Genomic DNA, 23,194 nt, shown 5'->3' on the forward strand with positions numbered 1-23,194 from the left:
GTTTGATCATTAATGTAGAGCTTTTCACCGCTTGCAATTCAAATAATAAATCCACCAGTTATGTTGTTCTCTTACCACCATACACCCATATACCGTATATTTGTGTGTATAATACGCAGATTTTTACAACAATAAGTAGCCAATATGTAAGTAAGTCCCTGAAGTCCAATCTCTGGCAACCGTACTACTAAAAAACTTTTTGCAGCATTTCTAAAGGTGCGTGCACAGAAACGGTCTTGGTCAGAGATTTTTGTTGCCTACTTGAGTCTTGTCAAGGATTTCACAGACACGGGCACACAAGGAAACAAAAATCACCAGTCGGTCGTTTTCCACTATGTCGATAATCACGTGCGGAGAATGCAATTGAAAGGAAAATGAATCTGATTGGATGACGACGGTCTGTCTTGCAAACGATAAAAAATATCAGACACAGTTATACATCCTGTCGGAGACCGAACTTTTACCCAAGACTCTAATCGCCGACAAAAATCTTATGCTTTGATTACATTTTCAGCCAAGAGACCAATATATATCTAAATTAATGAAGAAATTAAAAATAGAAAATAAGAATAATGAAGATAGCACTAATGGAAAAGAAAATATGGAGGAAAAAGAAATGACTTGGGAAGATTTGGCTGATGAAGACATCGTAAGAGTCTAGTCTTTATAATTTTCCATCTGTTAATCAACATCTTAAAAACACTGGTTGTGGCAAGAGTCTACTCTATATTTTCCAAGCTGCTTTCCAACATTGACTCATCGGATTGGTTTCTTTGTTGTTTAACTGTTTTACGCCTAGAAAGAAATAACCTACAGATATATGACATTTATATATTCCAGGATATAAAACCAGAAACCAAGAAAAATAAAAAAGGAAAGAAAGTGAAATTAAAATTAAAATCTGATCAGATATATAATATACTGACTAATAATCAGACTAATGATATATATAGAGAGTTATATAGTATACGAGAAAATTTACCTGTATACCAATATAGGCAGGTTATTATTGATAAATTATTTCAAAATAACGTCATAGTGATAGCCGGTGAAACGGGTAGCGGTAAAAGTACTCAAGTACCACAATTTATTTTAGAGGCAAGTAATTTTGAAATATTTGTATAATTCAGACAATTTATTGAACAGGAAAAGGGAAATAAGAGCTGAGTGATGATAAACAGAAATTAATTTGAAATTCATTGTTGATTAAAGCTATCATGTCTTCATTTGGATGAAATTGATTAATTGAAAAATGTGCCCCTCGTCCTTACAGATAGGTTTTTGATTATGATTATTTTCTACAAGATTGTTGTTAAGATACTGTACATTATCAGTAAGTTAGTAATTATTCAGTAGGATTCCTTTATAGATTATAATTGAATTTTTAAGAGAACATGATAGCTTTAAGGGCAATATTAATGGAAGTGTTCATAATTCACCTGAATGCTCCATGTTCATCTAATTGGTATTAAACTTGATAATAATGCTCAATAGATAAACAAGTGGAGTTGTCTGATAAATTTGCTATCAATCTAAGTGATTTTTTACTTTCGTGAATTGTATTTTTTCAGGATATGATACGGAAGGGAGAGGGTGAAAAATGTAACATAATATGTACACAACCACGTCGTATATCTGCTATTAGTCTGGCAACACGTGTCTCTCAAGAACTTGGTGAAAACAATTTAGGTTCTAAAGACTCGTTATGTGGGTATCAGATACGATTTGAATCGAAGAAAAATATGAATACTAAGTTATTATATTGTACTACTGGTGTTATATTACGACAATTACAGAATCAACCAAATTTAAACGATGTTTCACATCTTGTTATTGATGAGGTCAGTGAGGTCATTTATTCACGATGATTTAAATTAGACATCCAAAATTTGTTGAAAAATAAGAAGTCCTTTATGTTGGGATTCACTCAACACAGTAATACTAATAATCAACCCCCTGTCTTGTTCATGACCACATATAGATATAAACCTTCTTAAAATTTTGAATTACTGTTTGGTTGAAGAAATTTTAATGGTACTTTATGTATTGATGTATCACTTTTTATGTGTAATAGGGACACTGATAGCAATGATTTTACCATTCCAATTTTCAATCAGAATTGGTTTCTGGAATTCCACTAAAGCTATGTGTTTTATGATGTCACTATCACAAAAACTCTTGCAAATACATGTAATTAGAAACTTTTTTTAGGGGATTTACAATCTCTTTAATACATATATTTATATTTTGGTTTATTCTAGGTACATGAAAGAAGTGTACAGTCTGATTTTCTATTAATAGTAGTTAAGAAGTTATTGTGTATAAGACATGATTTAAAGATAATATTAATGAGTGCTACATTAGATAGTGAGAAATTCTCTTCCTATTTCCAACATTGCCCTGTTATAAATATACCTGGTAGAACATTTCCTGTAGAGGTATGTAATATCTCTTACTCAACTACACAGGGCATGCCCACTCTTCTAGAGAATAAGAACCTAAAGGGACGCTAGTATAGTCATATTGATATTTACTTTACCAGTTGATAGAGCTCAATTTCAGCTATCAATATTCATATAGTTATCCAAATATTTTTAGTCTTCTAAATATTTATGAGTTGAAAGCTCAATTTCAGCTATGTATATAGTCATCTAAGTATTTACTTTACCAGCTGATAGAGCTCAATTTCAGCTATCTATATAGTAATCTAAATATTTGCTTTATCAGCTGATAGAGCTCAATATCAGCTATCTATATAATCATCTAAATATTTGCTTTAACAGCTGATAGAGCTGAACTACAGCTTTAAGTATAGCTAAAAGAGCTCAATTTCAGGTGTCTATACAGTTAACTAAATTGTTGCTTTACTAGCTGATAGAGCTCAATTTCAACTATCTGTATAGTGGACTGAATAAATGATTTACATTATGCAATTAGTAATTATTAAATCAGATTCCAGTATTATTTAAAATCTTAATTGTATCTTGGTTATGTTTTTCTAGATAAGGCACTGATTGCAGTACTATTACTATTATGATTTTTATGATTTTATTCCTTCGCCAAAACAGCCATTTATTGAAGATTATTTCCAATTTCAGGTATTCCATGTAGAAGATGTGATAGAAAACTGTGGATATATTGTAGATGATGATTCTAAATATTCTTATAATCCTAATCAACTAGTTCAGGTAATAGACTTTTGTTATTATGACAGGGTCCAATCCAGGCATAGGTCCAGATGATGCCTTCAGAGTTTTCAACCCGCTTTCCCCCTGTCAGTGATGCAGGTAAGAGTGGCTGACATGGAAAAAGCGTCTAGTCATTCAGATGGGACAATAAACCAAGGCCCCATGTGTTAAAGTTAAAGATCCCTCCACAGTTAGAAATCGAAAATGAGCAGGCTAATGCCGCTGTCCTGGCAAAATTTCATGGCGTTGTCTGTCTTCATTAGCCCACATGGTGCAGAATAGTAGGCTGTAAAACTCCATTCATTTCATTTCATTATTTAGAAATATAATTTGAGGACAGACTGTAGCACAGTTGGCTAGAGTGTTGGAATGACCTCATTTGCATGGCTGTGGCGAACAAATGGTGGTCGTGGGTGCTTATCTTGGTCAGTGTGTGAAGGTGTAATGAAAGTAATCTTCTTTATTTTTTCAGATAGAGTCAGCAAGTTTAGAAGTAACTGTGAAAGGTGGAGAATCAACTAAAATGGGTGTCAATTGGACTAAAGAAAATATATCTAAGATTGATCATGTAAATAAACTTTAGATTCATTTTTGTTAATTTCTCAGTATGGGTTATTGCCACTATCAATTACATACCAATTATGATCATATTTTGTCTACATATTAAGTGAATGCATAGTTGTTTGATTGTACCAGTTTGTAAATACTGTGTTTAAAATGAAGTATTTTGCAATAAGTCTACTTGTGAGAGAATTGTAAAGAGGTTTTGTGTGTCTAATCTATTTGCATCATTCCACTTTTCTATCAGTTGTCCTTGGTTCCTGTAATTATAAAAATGCTTATCTATGTTAAGATGTCACTGCTTATAGCTTTAGCAATGCTAGAATACTTAGTTTTAGTGGAATTACAAGACCAACAGATATCCAACTGACAATTGGAAAGATGCATATTGAATATTTATCTGTTTTGATTGAGATATTTACTGTATACTAAAAGTTATAACTTATTGTTTACTGTAGATTAAAACTTAATATTGTATTGTTTGTAGACAGATCTACCAGGTGATGTTTATAGTTTAATTGATATTGTATTGTTTGTAGACAGATCTACCAGGTGATGTTTATAGTTTAATTAATATTGTATTGTTTGTAGACAGATCTACCAGGTGATGTTTATAGTTTAATTGATATTGTTTATTGTAGACAGATCTACCAGGTGATGTTTATAGTTTAATTGATATTGTGTATTGTAGACAGATCTACCAGGTGATGTTTATAGTTTAATTGATATTGTATTGTTTGTAGACAGATCTACCAGGTGATGTTTATAGTTTAATTGATATTGTGTATTGTAGACAGATCTACCAGGTGATGTTTATAGTTTAATTGATATTGTATTGTTTGTAGACAGATCTACCAGGTGATGTTTATAGTTTAATTGATATTGTGTATTGTAGACAGATCTACCAGGTGATGTTTATAGTTTAATTGATATTGTATTGTTTGTAGACAGATCTACCAGGTGATGTTTATAGTTTAATTGATATTGTATTGTTTGTAGACAGATCTACCAGGTGATGTTTATAGTTTAATTGATATTGTATTGTTTGTAGACAGATCTACCAGGTGATGTATATAGTTTAATTGATATTGTATTGTTTGTAGACAGATCTACCAGGTGATGTTTATAGTTTAATTGATATTGTATTGTTTGTAGACAGATCTACCAGGTGATGTTTATAGTTTAATTGATATTGTATTGTTTGTAGACAGATCTACCAGGTGATGTTTATAGTTTAATTGATATTGTATTGTTTGTAGACAGATCTACCAGGTGATGTTTATAGTTTAAGAACAAGAAATGCAGTAACCAGATTAAACCATAATAGAATCAACATGGACCTAATTGTGGTAAGATAATCTTAGGTTTTTTGATATCTTGCTGATATTTACCATATTCTCTACAAAACATCAAAATCAGAGTGTATGTCTCTATCAGTGTGGATTTCATTTATGTGTAAGGGGCCTGCTACATGAAAGCTTAACTGAAATGATTTTACAAAAGAAAAATGAAACGATTATTGTATACAAGATTTGATGTAATTTTTGATAATTTTGGTTTTTGTAGGATTTGATTAAATATCTAGGGAACTGTGATCCGTATGATGATATGGATGGTGCCATATTGATATTTCTACCTGGTCTGTCGGATATTCAGGAATTAAATGAAATATTAACAACAGATAGAGAATTCTCTGATCCTAGAAAGTAATGTAGTCTTTTATTTTATTCAGTATCGGAATTCTTCTATCTTAGAAGTTTTTACAGATGTAATATCTAGAAAGGCTATCGCACAGTCAATAAGAGTGTTAGAATTTTGCATCAATTGCTTGTTTCTGCCAAGACAAAGGATGTCTTGGGTTCTAAATGGGTACAGATAATCAGGGAAAGATCAATGCCAAGTGGTTTAGCCAAGGGCAAGCTAATAGATCCTCCTGACCCAAACCTGTAACCCTTATAAAAATATAAGTTGTTATACTTGTTGTTTCTATCTTTCTATCTGTTATTCTTTCTTATATAATTATGAAATCTTATCAATGCCTTATAATAACATCAATGATGTTATATTTTCAGGTATCAAATTCTGGCTTTACATTCAGTTTTATCATCAGGAGATCAGACTAAAGCCTTTGCCATACCTCCACAGGGAGTCCGTAAGGTGGTACTAGCTACTAATATAGCTGAAACTGGTATTACTATTCCTGATGTTATATTTGTTATTGATTCTGGAAAAGTGAAAGAAACAAGGTAAGATTAAGTTTGGAAGATTTGATGCTCTTGGCCACTTTCTCATAGCTCAAATCAAACAGAAACTGTGGTTGTTTTTAATCCTGTAGATGAATTGAGATAAAACTGTCAGATTTTTCAACCCGGTTTCCCCCTGTCAGTAACGCAGGTCAAAGTGGCTGACATGGAAAAAGTGTCTAGTAGTTCAGATGTGACAATAATACAAAAAGTCGTGTGGACTACAGGCTGTGTATTTAAAGACCCCTTGACAGTTTGAAATCAAAGCTAATGCGGCATTGCTTGTCCTTTTTTAGACCCAACAGGTGCAGAAGAGTAGGATGTAAAACTTCATTTCATTTCAAATCTAACATTATGAGAAAGTATTATCGAGTACATCTTTGATCTCATTTCACAAAATTTCTTTATAAACTTTATCATAAAGAGAGAGAAATCATTGCTTTAAAGATTGCAAAATGGAATTCAAGTTCAACTCTTTGTTATTTATAGATATATAGAAACCAAACAGATGAGTTGTTTAGAAGAGGTATTTATTAGTAAAGCTAATGCTAAACAAAGACAAGGTAGAGCTGGTCGTGTACAGAGTGGTTATTGTTTTAGACTATTTACTAAGGCTATGTAAGTGAAGACTGTATTCAGAGTAAACTAACTAGATTAGGATTTAAAATTTTCATGATTCTAAATTTCTGGTTTAGAAGTTCCTGAGAAGCTTGGTAACAAAACATTTTCTACGAGGCTTCTCAGGTAGGTGAAACTAGTGTCTATGGCTTATTACTGTGACAGACCTCATAATCTATTTTCTTAGTGTTGCTTGCTTGCCTTAAAAAATGCGTAGTTTAATTACGCAAGATAATGTTGGAAGGAAATCGATGATGACGTAAACAAGCAACTACCAAAACAAGTTTAAATTCAAGTTCTTGGTTTTCCAAGATATGTATCGCCAAATAGATAAAAACTGTTTATTCAAGAATTTATTCAACACGTCGGCCCGGGGAATTCAACTCCAAGTCTGCCAAGTGAAGTTCAAGATCCCTAGCCATTACAATTACCAAACATGTAATTCTAGGAAATCAATTGGAGTTGTCTCTTTCACCTTGTTTATTGTGGAAGAGCAGCATACCCTGTAATTGAACTATTTGACTATTTGTAGGTATAATGATTTTAAAGCCTATACTATACCAGAGATATTACGTGTTCCTTTAGAAGAGTTATGTTTAAATATTATGGTAGGTGATTAAAAATTTAATTTCATTTTTTCGTGATATTTTTGTCCCCATTGTAATCTAAGTTATTTTTTTATCAAATCACAGCTTGTCATGTAATCTGTTTCATTTGAAAGAAGCATGAATTGTTGGATAGCAAAACCTAAAGTAGAGCAATATCATAGACTCTTTGGGTTTAGCTAGCCCACAAAAGGTTTCATTTAATTGCTGAGACCATGCTAGTTACATCAAAACTTCTCACTGACTTAACTACATCTTTACTCTAAGACTTTATTTTTTTTTATAGAAATGTAATTTTGGAAATCCTGTAGAATTTTTACGTGAAGGGCTGGATCCACCTCAAGAATTATCTGTGATACGTGCTATGAATTTATTACGAGATGTTGGGGCTTGCGAGGAAGAAGAAAATAAATTAACGCCATTAGGTCATCATTTGGCTTCTCTACCAGTTCATGTTAGAATTGGTAAAATGCTGTTATATTCTGCTGTTTTTGGCTGTTTGGAGCAAGTAGTAAGTACATGTGTAAATAGAGCCTTAAAATTCTAATAAAACTTGCTGGTGAAAGTTGCATTTTTTTCTTTGTGTTGATTTTGAAACTTTGTATTATAATATGTTATGATCAACTACTGATGGCTAGAAATGTAACTGATATGATCTCCTTATTTCTCATATCTTCTGCATTTGGTTGACATCTAGTTATGTGTATACATGTTTGTCTGATATGCTCTGTATGGTGAAATATCAATACACGACCACGTAGCATGTTGTATTGCAATGTATTGATTCACTGGTGTATCATGCCAGCACTCATTATAACTAGTTGATAGAATATCTATATCTATGCACAAATTCCAAATTGTCAATGGATTCCTAGCGGAGGTATATTATATAATATGTATTGTTTTAATAACCTTTTTTTTTTTGCTAGGCTGTGATAGCAGCTGCTATGACTGATAAATCACCATTTGTTGTACCATTGGGTAAACGTGAAGGTGCTGATCAAGCTAAACAAAATCTAGCCATGGCTGTTTCTGATCATTTTACTCTCTATAATGCTTATTTAGGGTAAGTTTACACCATTGGGTACTGAATAAGTATTACAAGTGAAGTTAACATCATGAAATGGGAGGCAAATGTGATAAGTCTGTAACTGGGTATACTTTGGACTGTAGAAAGTGTGTCGGATCTAAGAAGGTCACGTTTCTTTTTTCTACAGTTACACTATCTAGGCCAACTACTAATTCTATATAGACTACAGTCAACAATAAACATGTAAATTGTCCAAACAATGGCCCTGTTACTCAACCAGAACGTTGTAATTTTGCAGCTGTTTGTCACTCGATTGTTTCTTACAATTATTAAATATTATTGATATGCTATTTTTGCTCTTATCAGATGGAAACGAGCATCCTATACTGGTAGAAATTCAGAAGAGTCTTATTGTAGACAGAACTTTTTAAAACGCAGCACGTTACTAGATATAGAGGTATTTAGTTTTGTTACAGTCATTATTACAGATAATCTACCTTATATATTAGGTTTCGCTTAGTGTAGTAGGATGAAGGTGCTTAGATTCTGCACCAAAAGATGAACATTTATATTGAATTGTTCTGTGTTGTATTTTGTCTTTATCTGGTGTGTTTCAACACGTTTTCCACAGCAGTTTTTACGTTTATTTTTTAAATATGAACACATGCATGAAACGGATACTTTCTCATTTCTTATTAAGTAATTGTATGAAGTGAACCACATTCCAATCTATTCTATCTATGTGTGCTGATTATGTTAGCTTAATAGCTGTGGTTCTTTCCTTGTAGAATGTAAAAGAAGATTTAATGAAGTTAGTAGGCTCTATAGGGTTTGATATCAGCTATTCTATGAGTAAAGATAGTGAAAAGACTGACCCAGCTGTAATAGCTATGGTTAAAGCTATCATAACAGCAGGTTTATATCCTAATGTTGGGAAAGTGACCCATACTCCAGTACCAGATGCTGCTCTTTATCCTGATAGAAAACTTTGTATTGTTGAAACTCAGTATGCTCCTATAGCCATCCACCCATCTTCAGTCAACAGATATATGGAAAATAATGGTTGGGTTATATATCATGAAAAGGTAGGACATTTTTTTTCAATTGCTAGGGCAGGAATATTTTTTAGATTTTCCATTTTTAAGCTTCGATATGATCAGGATTTAGAAATATTGTGTGAGAATTTCTTTTGTTTTTTTAGCATGAATATTATATAAATGGTTAAATATGTACAGGCTGGATTGAAATTGATAGGCAATGAAAAACACTCCTAATTTTACAAATGAGCTCTTCCAAACATACATATACAGTTTCATATTGAGAGAAAGTATGCATGTGCGGAAGAGTTCAATAGAAAGTAAAGGGGTGTCAAATAGATGACTGTCACTTTATATCCCACCCCAATATGCATCATTTTCAGATGACAGTCTGTCAAATTGTACTTTACTCAGCAAAAGCCAAAACATTTCACTCTATTTCTACTCATTTTATGACTGTTTTTTTACAAAAACAATAAATAGCAAACGCATGGTCGATCATAATTTAAATGATCTTTGGCAATGTCATTTGTGATAGGACAAGGTTTTTGAATTGTAATTCTGAATGTGCTAATTGTTTCAGGTGAAGCTCTCCAGAGTTTATCTACGAGATGTTACTCTTATCTCCCCTTATCCACTCTTATTATTTGGAGGTGCCATTGATGTTCAACATACACAACAATTGGTTACCATCGACTCTTGGATTAAATTTAAAGTAAGTGAAACTGTTCCATTAAACTTTTAACCTCGACTAAATTGTTATTCGGTAATATTGTTGAACTTGTTGGAAAAATGCTTATTAATATTTGTTAATTTAGGATCAGTGAAACTTATCCATTAAAGTTGTAACATCAACTAAATGCTTGTTGGACAATTGTTGATCAGAAATGCCCATAATTTTCTTACAGACCTACGCTAGAACTGGAGTTATATTTAAAGAATTAAGAAATTTATTGAGTGATTTACTTCAGAAGAAATTAGAATCTCCATCACTAAACTTCTCCGGTGGGTCAAATTCTTTATACACCTTCTTAATCTAAAATATTATTTGATACAATAACAGAATATATAAGATGTATTCTCTGTTATATTAGAGAATGGGTTGCAGGTTCATTTCTTTTCTGGATAAGAAGCGCTTCACTGCCTATGCTTCCCAAAAATTACCGGAAATGAATTCATTGGTTATTACATCTCTGTTATATGTGCTCTCTGCTTCTAATGTTATTCAATTCTTATCTTAATATTACTATGTGAGTCAGCTCCTGTACCATTATTACAGTGCATCAAAAGACTATGCTCACCCATACAGACTTAGATCCCTTAAGGATTTGTTAACTCATTGAGAGCTTATTGTTATTTTTAAATTAATATTTTTCTGACAAGTGTTGTAGAAGATATTCTCCTATAGAAGCACTGGCCACTGTATAAAATCCTCAGGGGGCTATTGATCTATTGAGCAATATTTTAAGTGGTATTTCTATATCAATCTACAGTTGATGTATTGAACACTATTTCAACAGTGGTATTTCTATATCACTCTACAATTAATGTATTGAGCACTATTTTAACAGTGGTATTTCTATATCACTCTACAATTGATGTATTGAACACTATTTCAACAGTGGTATTTCTATATTGCTCTACAATTGATGTATTGAACACTATTTCAACAGTGGTATTTCTATATCAATCTACAATTGATGTATTGAACACTATTTTAACAGTGGCATTTCTATATTACTCTACAATTGATGTATTGAGCACTACTTTAACAGTGATATTTCTATATTACTCTACAATTGATGTATTGAGCACTATTTTAACAGTGGTATTTCTATATCACTCTACAATTGATGTATTGAGCACTATTTTAACAGTGATATTTCTATATCGCTCTACAATTGATGTATTGAGCACTATTTTAACAATAGTATTTCTATATCAATCTACAATTGATGTATTGAGCACTATTTTAACAGTGGTATTTCTATATCGCTCTATAATTGATGTATTGAGCACTATTTTAACAGTGGTATTTCTATATCACTCGACAATTGATGTATTGAGCACTATTTTAACAGTGGTATTTCTATATGGCTCTACAATTGATGTAATGCGCACTATTTTAACAGTGGTATTTCTATATCACTCTACAATTCATGTACTGAGCACTATTTTAACAGTGGTATTTCTATATCGCTCTACAATTGATGTATAGGACTATTTTAACAGTGGTATTTCTATATCACTCTACAATTGATGTATAGAGCACTATTTTAACAGTGGTATTTCTATATCACTCTACAATTGATGTATTGAGCACTATTTTAACAGTGGTATTTCTATATCACTCTACAATTGATGTATTTAGCACTATTTTAACAGTGAAACTAATTTTTTTGTAGATAATGAGTTGGTGTGTATGATACAGAAACTTCTACAGAGTGAACGTGCTACAACAGTTTAACCCTTTGACAGTCATAGGATAAAGAAAATTATACCTCTGTTTTTGGTGCTCAGGTATAATCCTGCTAAGATATTATTGCGCTATATGGTAATATTTTGAAATTTGATTTGTGAAATAATTTATGGTAAATTATTGTAAAATTGTACATATACTGTTAAACAAACCAAGGGTTTTACCTTGGAAAAAATCTATCTCTTTTAATTAACAGCCAAATATTATCTAGATCTAGAATTTAGGTAATTGAGAGTCAGAAAAATTCTATTTTCTGATTAGAAACTATTAGAAAATTGCAAGAATGATATAAAGTGGCTTTGTTAGGGTTAGGTAGGGATGGTCATATGTTTTTTAATGCCCATTTCTGTACCATTGCGGTGCAAATAGCCATGGCCTATAAAAATACCAAGCAAGAATCATGAAAGAAAGAATTTAATGGATCTATCTACAAAAACATTGACAAATTTTATAAGCACATACTACAAACATTGCACATTGTACGTAAAAAAAGATAATAATAATCCCCTATAATATAGTGAATTGGACCTTTTGGCACATCATGTTTATATGCTGTTTGTATCTTTAAAACTGATTTCGTTTAAATTTGATCGAAATTGTTAAATATTGGACCTTGCTTGTTAATGGTGGGGGGATTTTAAGTATATCTTGTGAAAATATATAATTTGCTCTATGGACATAGCTATTCTTAAATATAATTAACTCTAATGGTAGATTATTTTGGCTAAAGGTTAATGGACAGGAATGAAAATATATGACACGATCTAAGAATTTTTAAAAGTTTTTGTAATTTATTTCACATAGCATAGATGTTATGAAAGCCATTGCAAGCGATCAAAGTTACGAATTAATATATCAGTGTATCTTAAAGACGCTTGGCTGCATAGGTAATAACAGCCCATTCACACTATATATAACAATAATATATCTTTTACAGGGATAGCATGATCTTGCACCATTCTAATATTCAATCAGATGTTTGTGGTTCCTGCAATTCCATAAAAACTCCGCAATTAATGACGTCACAATTGCAGTGGTCTTTTATATATTAGAAGTAGTTTTTGCAATAGTGACGTCATTTATTGCTGAGTTTTGGTGGAATTGCAGGAACCACAAACATCTGATTGAAAATGAATGGTGCAAATCAATGCTATCAGTCTTCTTGATGCACATAAAAAGTTAAAAAAAACCTTTATAATCCCTTTAACTTCACTTTATCTTAGAGTCAAGCAAAGATATTCATTTGGTGAATATGAGCCAGTACTTGTTTTAGTCCAATACAACAATATGCCATTTGTTTCCTCTAAATATAGTACAATATATACATTATTCTGTATCTTACAATAACAAGTTTAAAACATAAGATAAATAAACAAATTTATAAGTTGCAGAACCTCAAATCCACTAATGCGAACAATCAAAATATAGGAGTTTAAATTGCTTTAGATTTGGACCAAACACAGGGTATACAATATGATATAATATATTGTATATCAGTAGAATGAATACAGATCATATAAACATATACCTGTCTATATGCACAGAATCATGTTTTCTTTGGATGGTTTATGTATTATGTTAAATTATATCAATGCATCTTCTATTCAGCTTTCAATAATAACAAGTGTAAATCTAGGGTCTTATTAATCATTATATTGCTCAAGTTAATTGATTTGAATCCTTTCAACTGATTGCAGTCTTAATTTTATAAACTTATGATTGAAATCTAAATCATATTCTTAAGATGTCCAAATTGCATATCACAAGAATCCAACAGACAAAACATAACATTTCTAACATTTTATGATAATTAAAGGAACACTACCTCTTAGAATGAACATGAAATTTATATTTCCAAACTTAACCAATAAGAGTATGTATTATATAAATATACAACTTTACAACAGAATTCTTCTATAATCCAATAAACCCATAAAAGTCATTATTTCTTTAAACTATAGTTTAAATTACCGTACATTGTTTTATGGATTCATTGTATTGGATTATAAAGGGATTCTGTAGTATAGTTATGACACCAGTTAAGTTCACTTACTCTTATTGACCAAGTATGAAGAGTTTTTGCATTAGAATAGATTACACAACAGAGGAATATTTTGATGGAATGTATCATTTAATACTAGAATATTTATACAAACATTAATTTATTATTATATCTTCCATACTTAACAAATATAATATCACCTATCAAATATATTCACTTTCACCTTCTCATTCCTTTTATTTGTTCATATTTATTCCAAACCTTTTAATTTGTTCATATTTTAAAAGTTATGAGCATTCCTTGATCAAACTATAAGGCCACTCAATACTCACTGTGTTAAAATTTGTTAAAATTATTGGACATTTAAATTCTGATACCATTAAATACACAACAATATCTGCCAAAATATCAGAATGCATCATAGGAATATATATCTTGTGAGGCTTTTTTGGCAGATTAAATCTCACGAGACATTGAAAATGGCATTACAATTTGATCCAGTGCTGAGTGCGTATATCTTCACATATTTCCCACCATATTCTCACTGTTTTCTCATTATTCTGTTGGCTCTTGTATTAGCTCCATCCACTCTTACATTTAATGAGTCAGCCTATTAAAATAAGGATTAAAAAAAAAGAAGAAAATAAATAAAATGAAAATGAAATTAAATGAAACAAAAGGAGAAACTGAAACTGAAATAAAGAGAAACTGAAAGACTTTGACCACTCTAAAAGGACATTCAATTCTTGTGAAAAGCATAGATTTCTCAAATATTGAAACATTTGCAATGCAGAAATTTTTGCGATACAGAACTCATGAGTGTCTCCAAAACCATAGATATATTGGAATTTTTTAATGTAGAATTCAAAGCATGGGTCTCATGAAGAGTTCAAATAGCTAAATTATCAAATATCATAAAGCAAGGGTTTAAACAATAGTTGATTAGTAAAACACAAGCCATGAATCTCAATCACAGTTCAAATATCAGACATTTTTTCCAAAGTAAAAGAAAAAACATGAGTCTCATTCAAAACAAAACTGAAATAAAATAAAAAAAGAAGAAAGAAAACCAAAGACTGAAAATAAAACATGCTGTGTGACCTAATAATATATTGTAACAAGAATTGCATGATATTAAATGATGATATATTATGATGATTTTAATAGAAAAGCGAGATCTAAGTATACAAGTTATAAAAGCCTCAAGTTAATTTACAATGATAGTCTACTACTGTTTATAATGGCTATATCTTATACTGTTTCTGCTAGGGGAGCTTATATACTCTATATTTCTAAAGTACATATATTATGATATAGCAACTTCTGTAGGGTTAATTCAGTATTTTAGCACTACAGCCAGAAGATGTTGGTCTTTTTTTCCTGAAGGAAATATTAAACTTTTGCACATTATGTTGGGTTAAATTCTGAAGCATTTAAACACTACAGCAAGACAATTTGGGTCATTTATCCTGGAAAGAAATAGCCAAAACATATTCAAGTATATTTGACATGATATCCTTATTGTTCTAAATATAAATCAGTAATTTTGTACCTAAAGCCAGGCATGGTCGGCAAATATGGTCTGATTACTTCAGTCATTCAATGGAACAAGATGCAAGAGTTATGGTTCCAGATCTCCTATGTTTTGTTGCTTGTGTCAGGATGTATTCAGTGGATATAGCCATTATAGACAATTTATATATACAATATTAATATTAGGCTAGAATATTAAGATGAATTATCAGCTTTAAATGAATAATACTTTAAAATCATTCTCAAATATCAACAAATAACAATTAGATTTCAATAGAAACCTCTTTCACTTTAAAAATATATTCTACCTTACAAAATCCTTGTTATTTTTTAATTTCATTTAATGATTGTAAATAGGTTTTTTATTTTTTAAAACTAAGTGTTCGATGAAGTCACTAATTGATACAAGCGAAAAGTGATACAAGCATATTTTGTGCTTAGAGAAATAGCAGGAACCACAGACATCTGATTGAATCTTGGAATAGTGCAAATTGATGTTATGAATGTTTTTGATATACATAAAAATTTAGAAAACCCGTTTACAATCTCTTTAAAAGGTAAATTTGTATTAATTGATAATTATTTTTTTTAAATTTCAGTTTAACTAAACAATTTCATCCGAATTCAAATAAATTTGACATCATCTTGATAAACTATTTCAAAAAACAAGCAAAATTTGTTCAAAGAGAAAAAAAGATGCGTAAAAGAAAAAAAACATAGTGTTGGTTAAGAATTGAGAATTGTTTGTTGCAGAAATTGTCCAAGTGTCAGTTCCAACAAGATGCTATACATCTTATTACTAGCTGCCTTATGATTTGAGGATTTTGGTTGCCCGTTTGTTAGCTTCTGAAATACGAACTTCATTTGATGTGGCCTGTAAAGGGAAGATAAGCAATGGTTGATTAGTAACAAGCTCAGTTTAGTAGGGGTATGATATGGTACGGATATGTGGGGAGAAAAGGTTATGTTTGATTGTTTGAGGAAGTGTCATGACAAAGTCTAGGCAGGTATAGTTAAACAAAGATAATTCTGTACAACCAGATCCAAACATGACCAGTCCACTTATTGTCTAGTAGAACAAATAATAATAGAGACTATACAGATGTTATTATTACTAAAACCTCCTATATATAAAGATTGCTTGTCTATATGTCAATCGAAATGAGCAGAAATACCTTTGCTGTACTATATCGCAAAATAATACAAGCTTTTTGATTCTTTCAAACAATTTTGAGGTTTTACCAGCATCAAGCATGACTAGTTAGAACAATCAAACATTGCCTTAGGTTTAAGTAAGTTTCAATAAGAATGAATTAGGTTTAAGATGGGGAATGTCATGAAACAGCTCCTTCATGGCAAATTCAGAATCAAGCAACAAGCATTAGTAACATTCTGGCATTAACTAGGTTGAAAATATCACACTTTGTTAAACCTTGGATTAAATAATATGAGTGGTATGATTAATTTTATGAGTGGTATGATTAATTTATGGACATATGGTAGGCAAGGTCAACAAGCTAGAAAGGCATCATTGATAATAGCATAAACAGAGCTAGAAATTCATGAAAATTTATAATCTGAATATATTGCCTAATTCTTCTTTATAAAATACTTGAACAATATGACTGTTTTTTATGGGGGAGGTGAAAATTTCATTTTAGGTCTTGCACCCTTGCAAAATACATAAAAAAGTACACAAATATTCAATAATTTCTAGCTCTGTAACACCCTATCCTATTGGAAAATGTAAAAGAATGAATAAAAAATGTAAGAATATACCTTCTGGTTGATTCTATCAATCTGTCGATTCTGAGAGCCGATTTCACTACCCATATCAATAGCCATATTACGTAAATTACCAATCATACCACTGACTTCTGTTAAATTATCTTCCATTTCTGTTTCTCTTGCATCATTTGTTACTCTACAATAATCAACAATCATAGAGGTCAGGCCGGGGGGTGTAGCTGGGAAGGCTAGGGGTGGCTTAGCCTCACCACTATTAAAGAAATGAAATGAAACGTAATGAAGTGAATGGAGTCATATTCTGAACCTGATTGAGCTAACAAAGAAAGAAAGCCCTTTAAAGATCCAGATAAATAAGACATAAACTTAGAGCCTGTGTGAAACATGCAGTAGAATGTTAGTAGGCTAATTTTGAATTGAAATAAAAATTCAACTTTCCCATTATTAAAGAGCTATTTGAATAATGAGATGCCAAAATAGTGCTATATACTGAGTTCTATAGAAAACTATGTGGGAACCATCTGAACCTGCTGTACTTGTCAAGCAAGCACCAAACTCACAGAGCGCCTGTGGCTACATACCTATTAATCTTAACCATCATTTCTCTTACTGCTGATAATCTAGCAAGCTTTGTCACTGTGATGTGTCAATACAATCAAGACTATAGATATTAGTAGAAACATTATCCAGGTGGACAATATATTGAGATGATAATAAGGTTAATATAAGTCTTGAGGGAGAAATTATTATCTCCTCCCACACAACCTTTATATGTATAATAATAATAGTTTATTGTGTATCGTATCACTAATTACTCCGACCACTTTCTATATAATACACAGCTATAACTAACAATTTATAATATTTTAGCATTTTGCTTTCTTGGAATAAACTTACAGTAGTTACAGTGTGAGTGTATGCTATAGTGTCTTACATGGATCCAGAATTGAAATATGAAAACAGACTATGAAACATGTTATTCTGAGTTCATGTTCATGCCGTGCTAAATTCTATTATATGACCCGAAGGACTCTTCTTTAACAAATCATCTGAACTTGTTGTACTTCATTAGGAGTAAGGACAGTTTTCTGAAGATCACACACCAATGCCATAGAACCTGATGTATGAACTGACAAGAATTCCGTTTGATATCGTCCAAATGAAATGAAATGAATGGAGTTTTACGTCCTACTTTTCTGCACCATGGGGGCTAATGAATGATAACCTCCAAGCCACCTTTCATACATTAAACTTTGGTAAATCAGGCAATGTTCACCCACAACTCTAAACCTGCTGTCCTGATGAGAATTATATATCCCAAACTGTGTCCTAATAATAATTGTATATTGAATGTAGATATCAGCAGCATGAGAAGAGCTCTGATAAATAAAATATTTAATATCTCACCTAGTAATGAATCCACTGGACATCACAGCACCGTTACCACTATCAACTGTTATTCTGGGACCATTAGCATTTACCTGACCATCTTCGTTAGCTTTCCATGTCTTATTATAGTCAGAACCTTTCTCAAAATTCTTAGCTCTGTAAAAAAAAACAATGTCAAATAATATACAATCTTTAATGGTATAACACTAATTAAATTAGAAAAAAAATCTTATCTAAACCAAAAAAATATCCAAAGCTCTGTGACCCAAGCCAGTGCTTTTATTGAGACTTATCTTAATGAACCTATCCACGAAAAGAATATCAACTGGTCTATGGGTAAATACTATACAATATAGCATTAAACGCATAAGGATATCCCCATAAGGTTCTAAAGCTATTGACTATAAGTATGGTCGCAATATCACTACCACTCGAAAAATAGATATAAAAGACTCGCATCAGAATACAGAACAAAATCTGAAGTCAGACGTAATGCATGCAAATTCAAACTTATTGGTTTTTTCAAATAAAATAATCATTCGGCACAGAGGAGACCATAGCGTTAAGAATGTTTCAATATATAAACCTATTTCAATTCTTCAATTACCAGACAGTCTTATATCTCTAGCTTCTTGATTTTAATACATTAATCAACATAAGCTAACTATTATATATGTGTTTTAGAAAGTATAATTGGCCAATTGAAGTATTTTCTAAAAGATTTATGAAGCTCCACTGGAATATTGAACGTAGAAAAGCCATTAAGATAAATAATAAATCTTCAGTCAAAGTTATTCATTCTGACTTGTCCTAATGCTTCACCTAATGGAGATTTAAACATATCTTAAAGGTATTATAAAGAGGTTTTCTAAATTTTTTATGTCTATCGGGGACACTGATAGCATCAATTTCAATTTTAAATTAGACGTCTATGGTTCCTGCAATTCCATGAAACACCACTTTTAAAGTCACTATTGCAAAGGCCTGATGAGGGTCAGATTTTACGATAGTGATGTCATTAAAGCGAAATGGCAGGAACCACAGACGACAGACTAAAAATTGAATTGAAACAAACGGTTAAAACCTATTTCTCTCATGTCTCTGTATCTCAATAATTATTTTCGACTATTGAGTTACTAGAACCAAAATAATACATTTTGAATGACATGCAAGATTAACAAAATATTGTTTTAAAGAAATTTGAGAAGCTTTGTCTTTTAGCTGGGTATAAAAGATATTTCTCAAATTCATCCAGATAGTTCCAACAAGAAAGTCTACTGGAATTGATGTCTGTTTTTTTTTTTTCACAAATGCTTCTGACAGATGCGGATTGAGTGTATAGAATCATCTGCTTTAAAATGGACACTTTCCTGCTTTAAGGCTAATATAGTAAAGGCCTTGGTCACAAAACTTGAACTCTATATTTCTATGTGCTTGTTAATCTAGTTTGTATATTCAAAATAAAGAAATCAGGAGTGATGATAATTTGGTGGTACTGAATCATCACCAAAATAAAAGTGAGTCCTCATTCAAATATTATCAGATTTTCTATGTAATCATCTTTCTGGTATAAGTGTGAAGGATTCTTACCTCTTCCATGGTAAAACACACAGTCCACAACATTTCTCCATTCCTTCTAAATTCTTCTCAGCATCTCTCATATCTTGGTTGATTTGATCCATCCCCTCATCAATACGGTCCAATTGTTCTGAAAACAACCATAGCTTATCGTTTAAATTCATGATCTTGTACTTATAGGTTAGGGAAATCGACCCCCAAATTCGGACCAGAAAAAAGGGATTTATGCCATTGATCAGCCAACAGTAACTAAAGAAATCCTGTAGAAAGGCTATGGAAAGTGATCCTCAAATTTTCACAAGAAGGGGGATGTTGTAACTCAGTAATAGGACATCATAGTGGTTATGTCATGAGCTTTTAGAGCAAAATTATGAACTCTATCTAAATTTGAAATTCTTCTGGAAAGCAAGGAAAAGGAATGTCTGCACCTTATATTTGTTTTGGACTACCAATAGTCAAGTTGCCTAGATTTCTTAACTCCCCAACAGATGGATATAAAGTCAGTGTAATGTTATTTCTGTGTTCTAGATCTGAACTAACTCCCTCACTGCTATCAGGCTCCTTGTGGCATGGACTAACTTTATACTTTCTTTAAAAATTAATGTTTATTCGAGGTTCAACAATTATCAAAAGATCAAGTTATGGTCATTAAGACACATCTGTAGGGACTTCTAAAGTTCAAGTATACTATTAAAGACATAGAAATGATGATAGGCTAATCAAAATTCCTTTCAGAGAATTTGGATATCAGTCTTGATCATTTACATTTTTGGAAAAATAGATAGCATGAGCACAAAATTCCATCAAATTGAATAAGGATTCTGGCCTTTATATCATTATGAGAGTTCACAAACATATATTTCATTAAAGCCAAACCAAAAGTGCAACAAGAAATATTCTAAAGACAGAATCTGTTTCAGGCTGATTTTCATGAGACTAGTTTACGTCATTCTGAGAGATCAGAAGAATATATTTTATTACCCTTTTCTGACAAACAATGATCAATCAAAAAATACCATAATTAGAATCAGGAGTTTTTACTAAAAAATGTCATTTTCTTCAGAAAAGGATTTCAACTGATTAAGAATTTCAGGCTGTCTGACAGCTAAAACTGCATATTATTCTAAGAGTTCACAAGCATAAATTTATCTGTGAATCTCGAAAACTGTATTCTGTATTCTAGTTTTTAAAAATAAAATGTCATTTTATACGGTAAAAGAGACAGGAATGATTTTGCCTTATAAAATATTTATGAAGACAAAAACTTGTCTAGTGAGCTTGCAAGCCATTCACAATGTTGAATCTCATCTATCAGGTATGTGTCACACAAAGCCTAGAAAAACAGGTTCATGTAAAAAGTGGAAATGTTGAATTTTTATTAGTTTTCTGACATGGTTGTCTGTTTTATAAAGATTATAATTAATCAAATATGTTCAAAATCTGATTAATATAAATTGCATTCTTAGTAGCTTCCCCAATAATTTAATTCTTTTTCTACAAACTTTGTTACTTTCAAATAATAATGAGAATTATTGAAAATAGAAGAGAGACTAAGACTACAACTTCTTGATACTAAGCAAGGTTAGTAAAAGTCTTTTAGATACTGTGTAAATGAACTATAAGAAATTATCGATGAAAAAATGCAAGTCTGAAATTCAGATACAGCAAAGTCAGTTTGCTGAAAGATACAGCAAAGAATATAAGTCAGCCTGCTGTAGAGATGCCAGATATCTGAATTTCAAATATAGCTACGAATATAAGTCAGTCTGCTGTAAAGATGTCGGATACTGCAAAGAATAGAAGTCAGTCTGCTGTAGAGATGCCAGATATCTGAATTTCAAATATAGCTACGAATATAAGTCAGTCTGCTGTAAAGATGTCAGATACAGCAAAGAATAGAAGTCAGCCTGCTGTAGAGATGTCGGATACTGCAAAGAATATAAGTCAGTCTGATGTAAATATGTCGGATACTGCAAAGAATAGAAGTCAGTCTGCTGTAAAGATGTCGGATACTGCAAAGAATATAAGTCAGTCTGCTGTAAAAATGTCGGATACAGCAAAGAATAGAAGTCAGTCTGCTGTAAATATGTCAGATACTGCAAAGAATAGAAGTCAGTCTGCTGTAAATATGTCAGATACTGCAAAGAATAGAAGTCAGTCTGCTGTAAATATGTCAGATACTGCAAAGAATAGAAGTCAGTCTGCTGTAAATATGTCAGATACTGCAAAGAATATAAGTCAGTCTGCTGTAAAGATGTCGGATACAGCAAAGAATAGAAGTCAGTCTGCTGTAAATATGTCAGATACTGCAAAGAATATAAGTCAGTCTGCTGTAAAGATGTCGGATACAGCAAAGAATAGAGGTCAGTCTGCTGTAAATATGTCAGATACTGCAAAGATTAGAAGTCAGTCTGCTGTAAATATGTCAGATGCTGCAAAGAATAGAAGTCAGTCTGCTGTAAATATGTCAGATACTGCAAAGAATAGAAGTCAGTCTGCTGTAAATATGTCAGATACAGCAAAGAATAGAAGTCAGTCTGCTGTAAAGATGTCGGATACTGCAAAGAATAGAAGTCAGTCTGCTATAAAGATGTCAGATCCAGCAAAGAATAGAAGTCAGTCTGCTGTAAAGATGTCAGATCCTGCAAAGAATAGAAGTCAGTCTGCTGTAAATATGTCAGATACTGCAAAGAATATAAGTCAGTCTGCTGTAAAGATGTCGGATACAGCAAAGAATAGAAGTCAGTCTGCTGTAAATATGTCAGATACTGCAAAGAATATAAGTCAGTCTGCTGTAAAGATGTCGGATACAGCAAAGAATAGAGGTCAGTCTGCTGTAAATATGTCAGATACTGCAAAGATTAGAAGTCAGTCTGCTGTAAATATGTCAGATGCTGCAAAGAATAGAAGTCAGTCTGCTGTAAATATGTCAGATACTGCAAAGAATAGAAGTCAGTCTGCTGTAAATATGTCAGATACAGCAAAGAATAGAAGTCAGTCTGCTGTAAAGATGTCGGATACTGCAAAGAATAGAAGTCAGTCTGCTATAAAGATGTCAGATCCAGCAAAGAATAGAAGTCAGTCTGCTGTAAATATGTCAGATACTGCAAAGAATAGAAGTCAGTCTGCTGTAAATATGTCAGATACTGCAAAGAATATAAGTCAGTCTGCTGTAAAGATGTCGG

General features: G+C 31.8%; 2 protein-coding genes across 2 annotated transcripts in view; one reads left to right on the forward strand and one right to left on the reverse strand.

The window, feature by feature from the left end:
- Positions 1-918: 918 nt before the first annotated feature.
- Positions 919-11,749, forward strand: LOTGIDRAFT_134281 (hypothetical protein; the record flags this gene model as incomplete). The annotated part of the gene is made up of 17 exons (XM_009068109.1): positions 919-1,119; positions 1,572-1,841; positions 2,262-2,438; positions 3,099-3,188; positions 3,661-3,756; positions 5,009-5,098; positions 5,316-5,455; positions 5,822-5,995; positions 6,482-6,610; positions 7,143-7,218; positions 7,502-7,726; positions 8,145-8,281; positions 8,612-8,702; positions 9,034-9,330; positions 9,866-9,997; positions 10,191-10,287; positions 11,688-11,749. Coding segments are annotated over 17 exons (2,484 nt in total), but the record flags the coding sequence as incomplete, so codon positions are not given.
- A 1,384-nt stretch (positions 11,750-13,133) lies between these two features.
- The window catches only part of LOTGIDRAFT_197810 (hypothetical protein), a 45,485-nt gene continuing 35,424 nt past the window's right edge, over positions 13,134-23,194 (reverse strand). Inside the window, exons 4-7 of the mRNA XM_009068110.1 lie at positions 20,022-20,139; positions 18,450-18,587; positions 17,076-17,220; positions 13,134-14,373 (exon numbers count right to left, since the gene is read on the reverse strand). Of these exons, the coding sequence (XP_009066358.1) occupies positions 14,305-14,373; positions 17,076-17,220; positions 18,450-18,587; positions 20,022-20,139 (470 nt within the window). The 3' untranslated portion in view covers positions 13,134-14,304. The remainder of the gene's footprint in view (positions 14,374-17,075; positions 17,221-18,449; positions 18,588-20,021; positions 20,140-23,194) is intronic.

This window comes from Lottia gigantea, assembly GCF_000327385.1.
Source record: "Lottia gigantea unplaced genomic scaffold LOTGIsca_89, whole genome shotgun sequence".
In the NCBI taxonomy this organism is placed as follows: domain Eukaryota; kingdom Metazoa; phylum Mollusca; class Gastropoda; family Lottiidae; genus Lottia; species Lottia gigantea.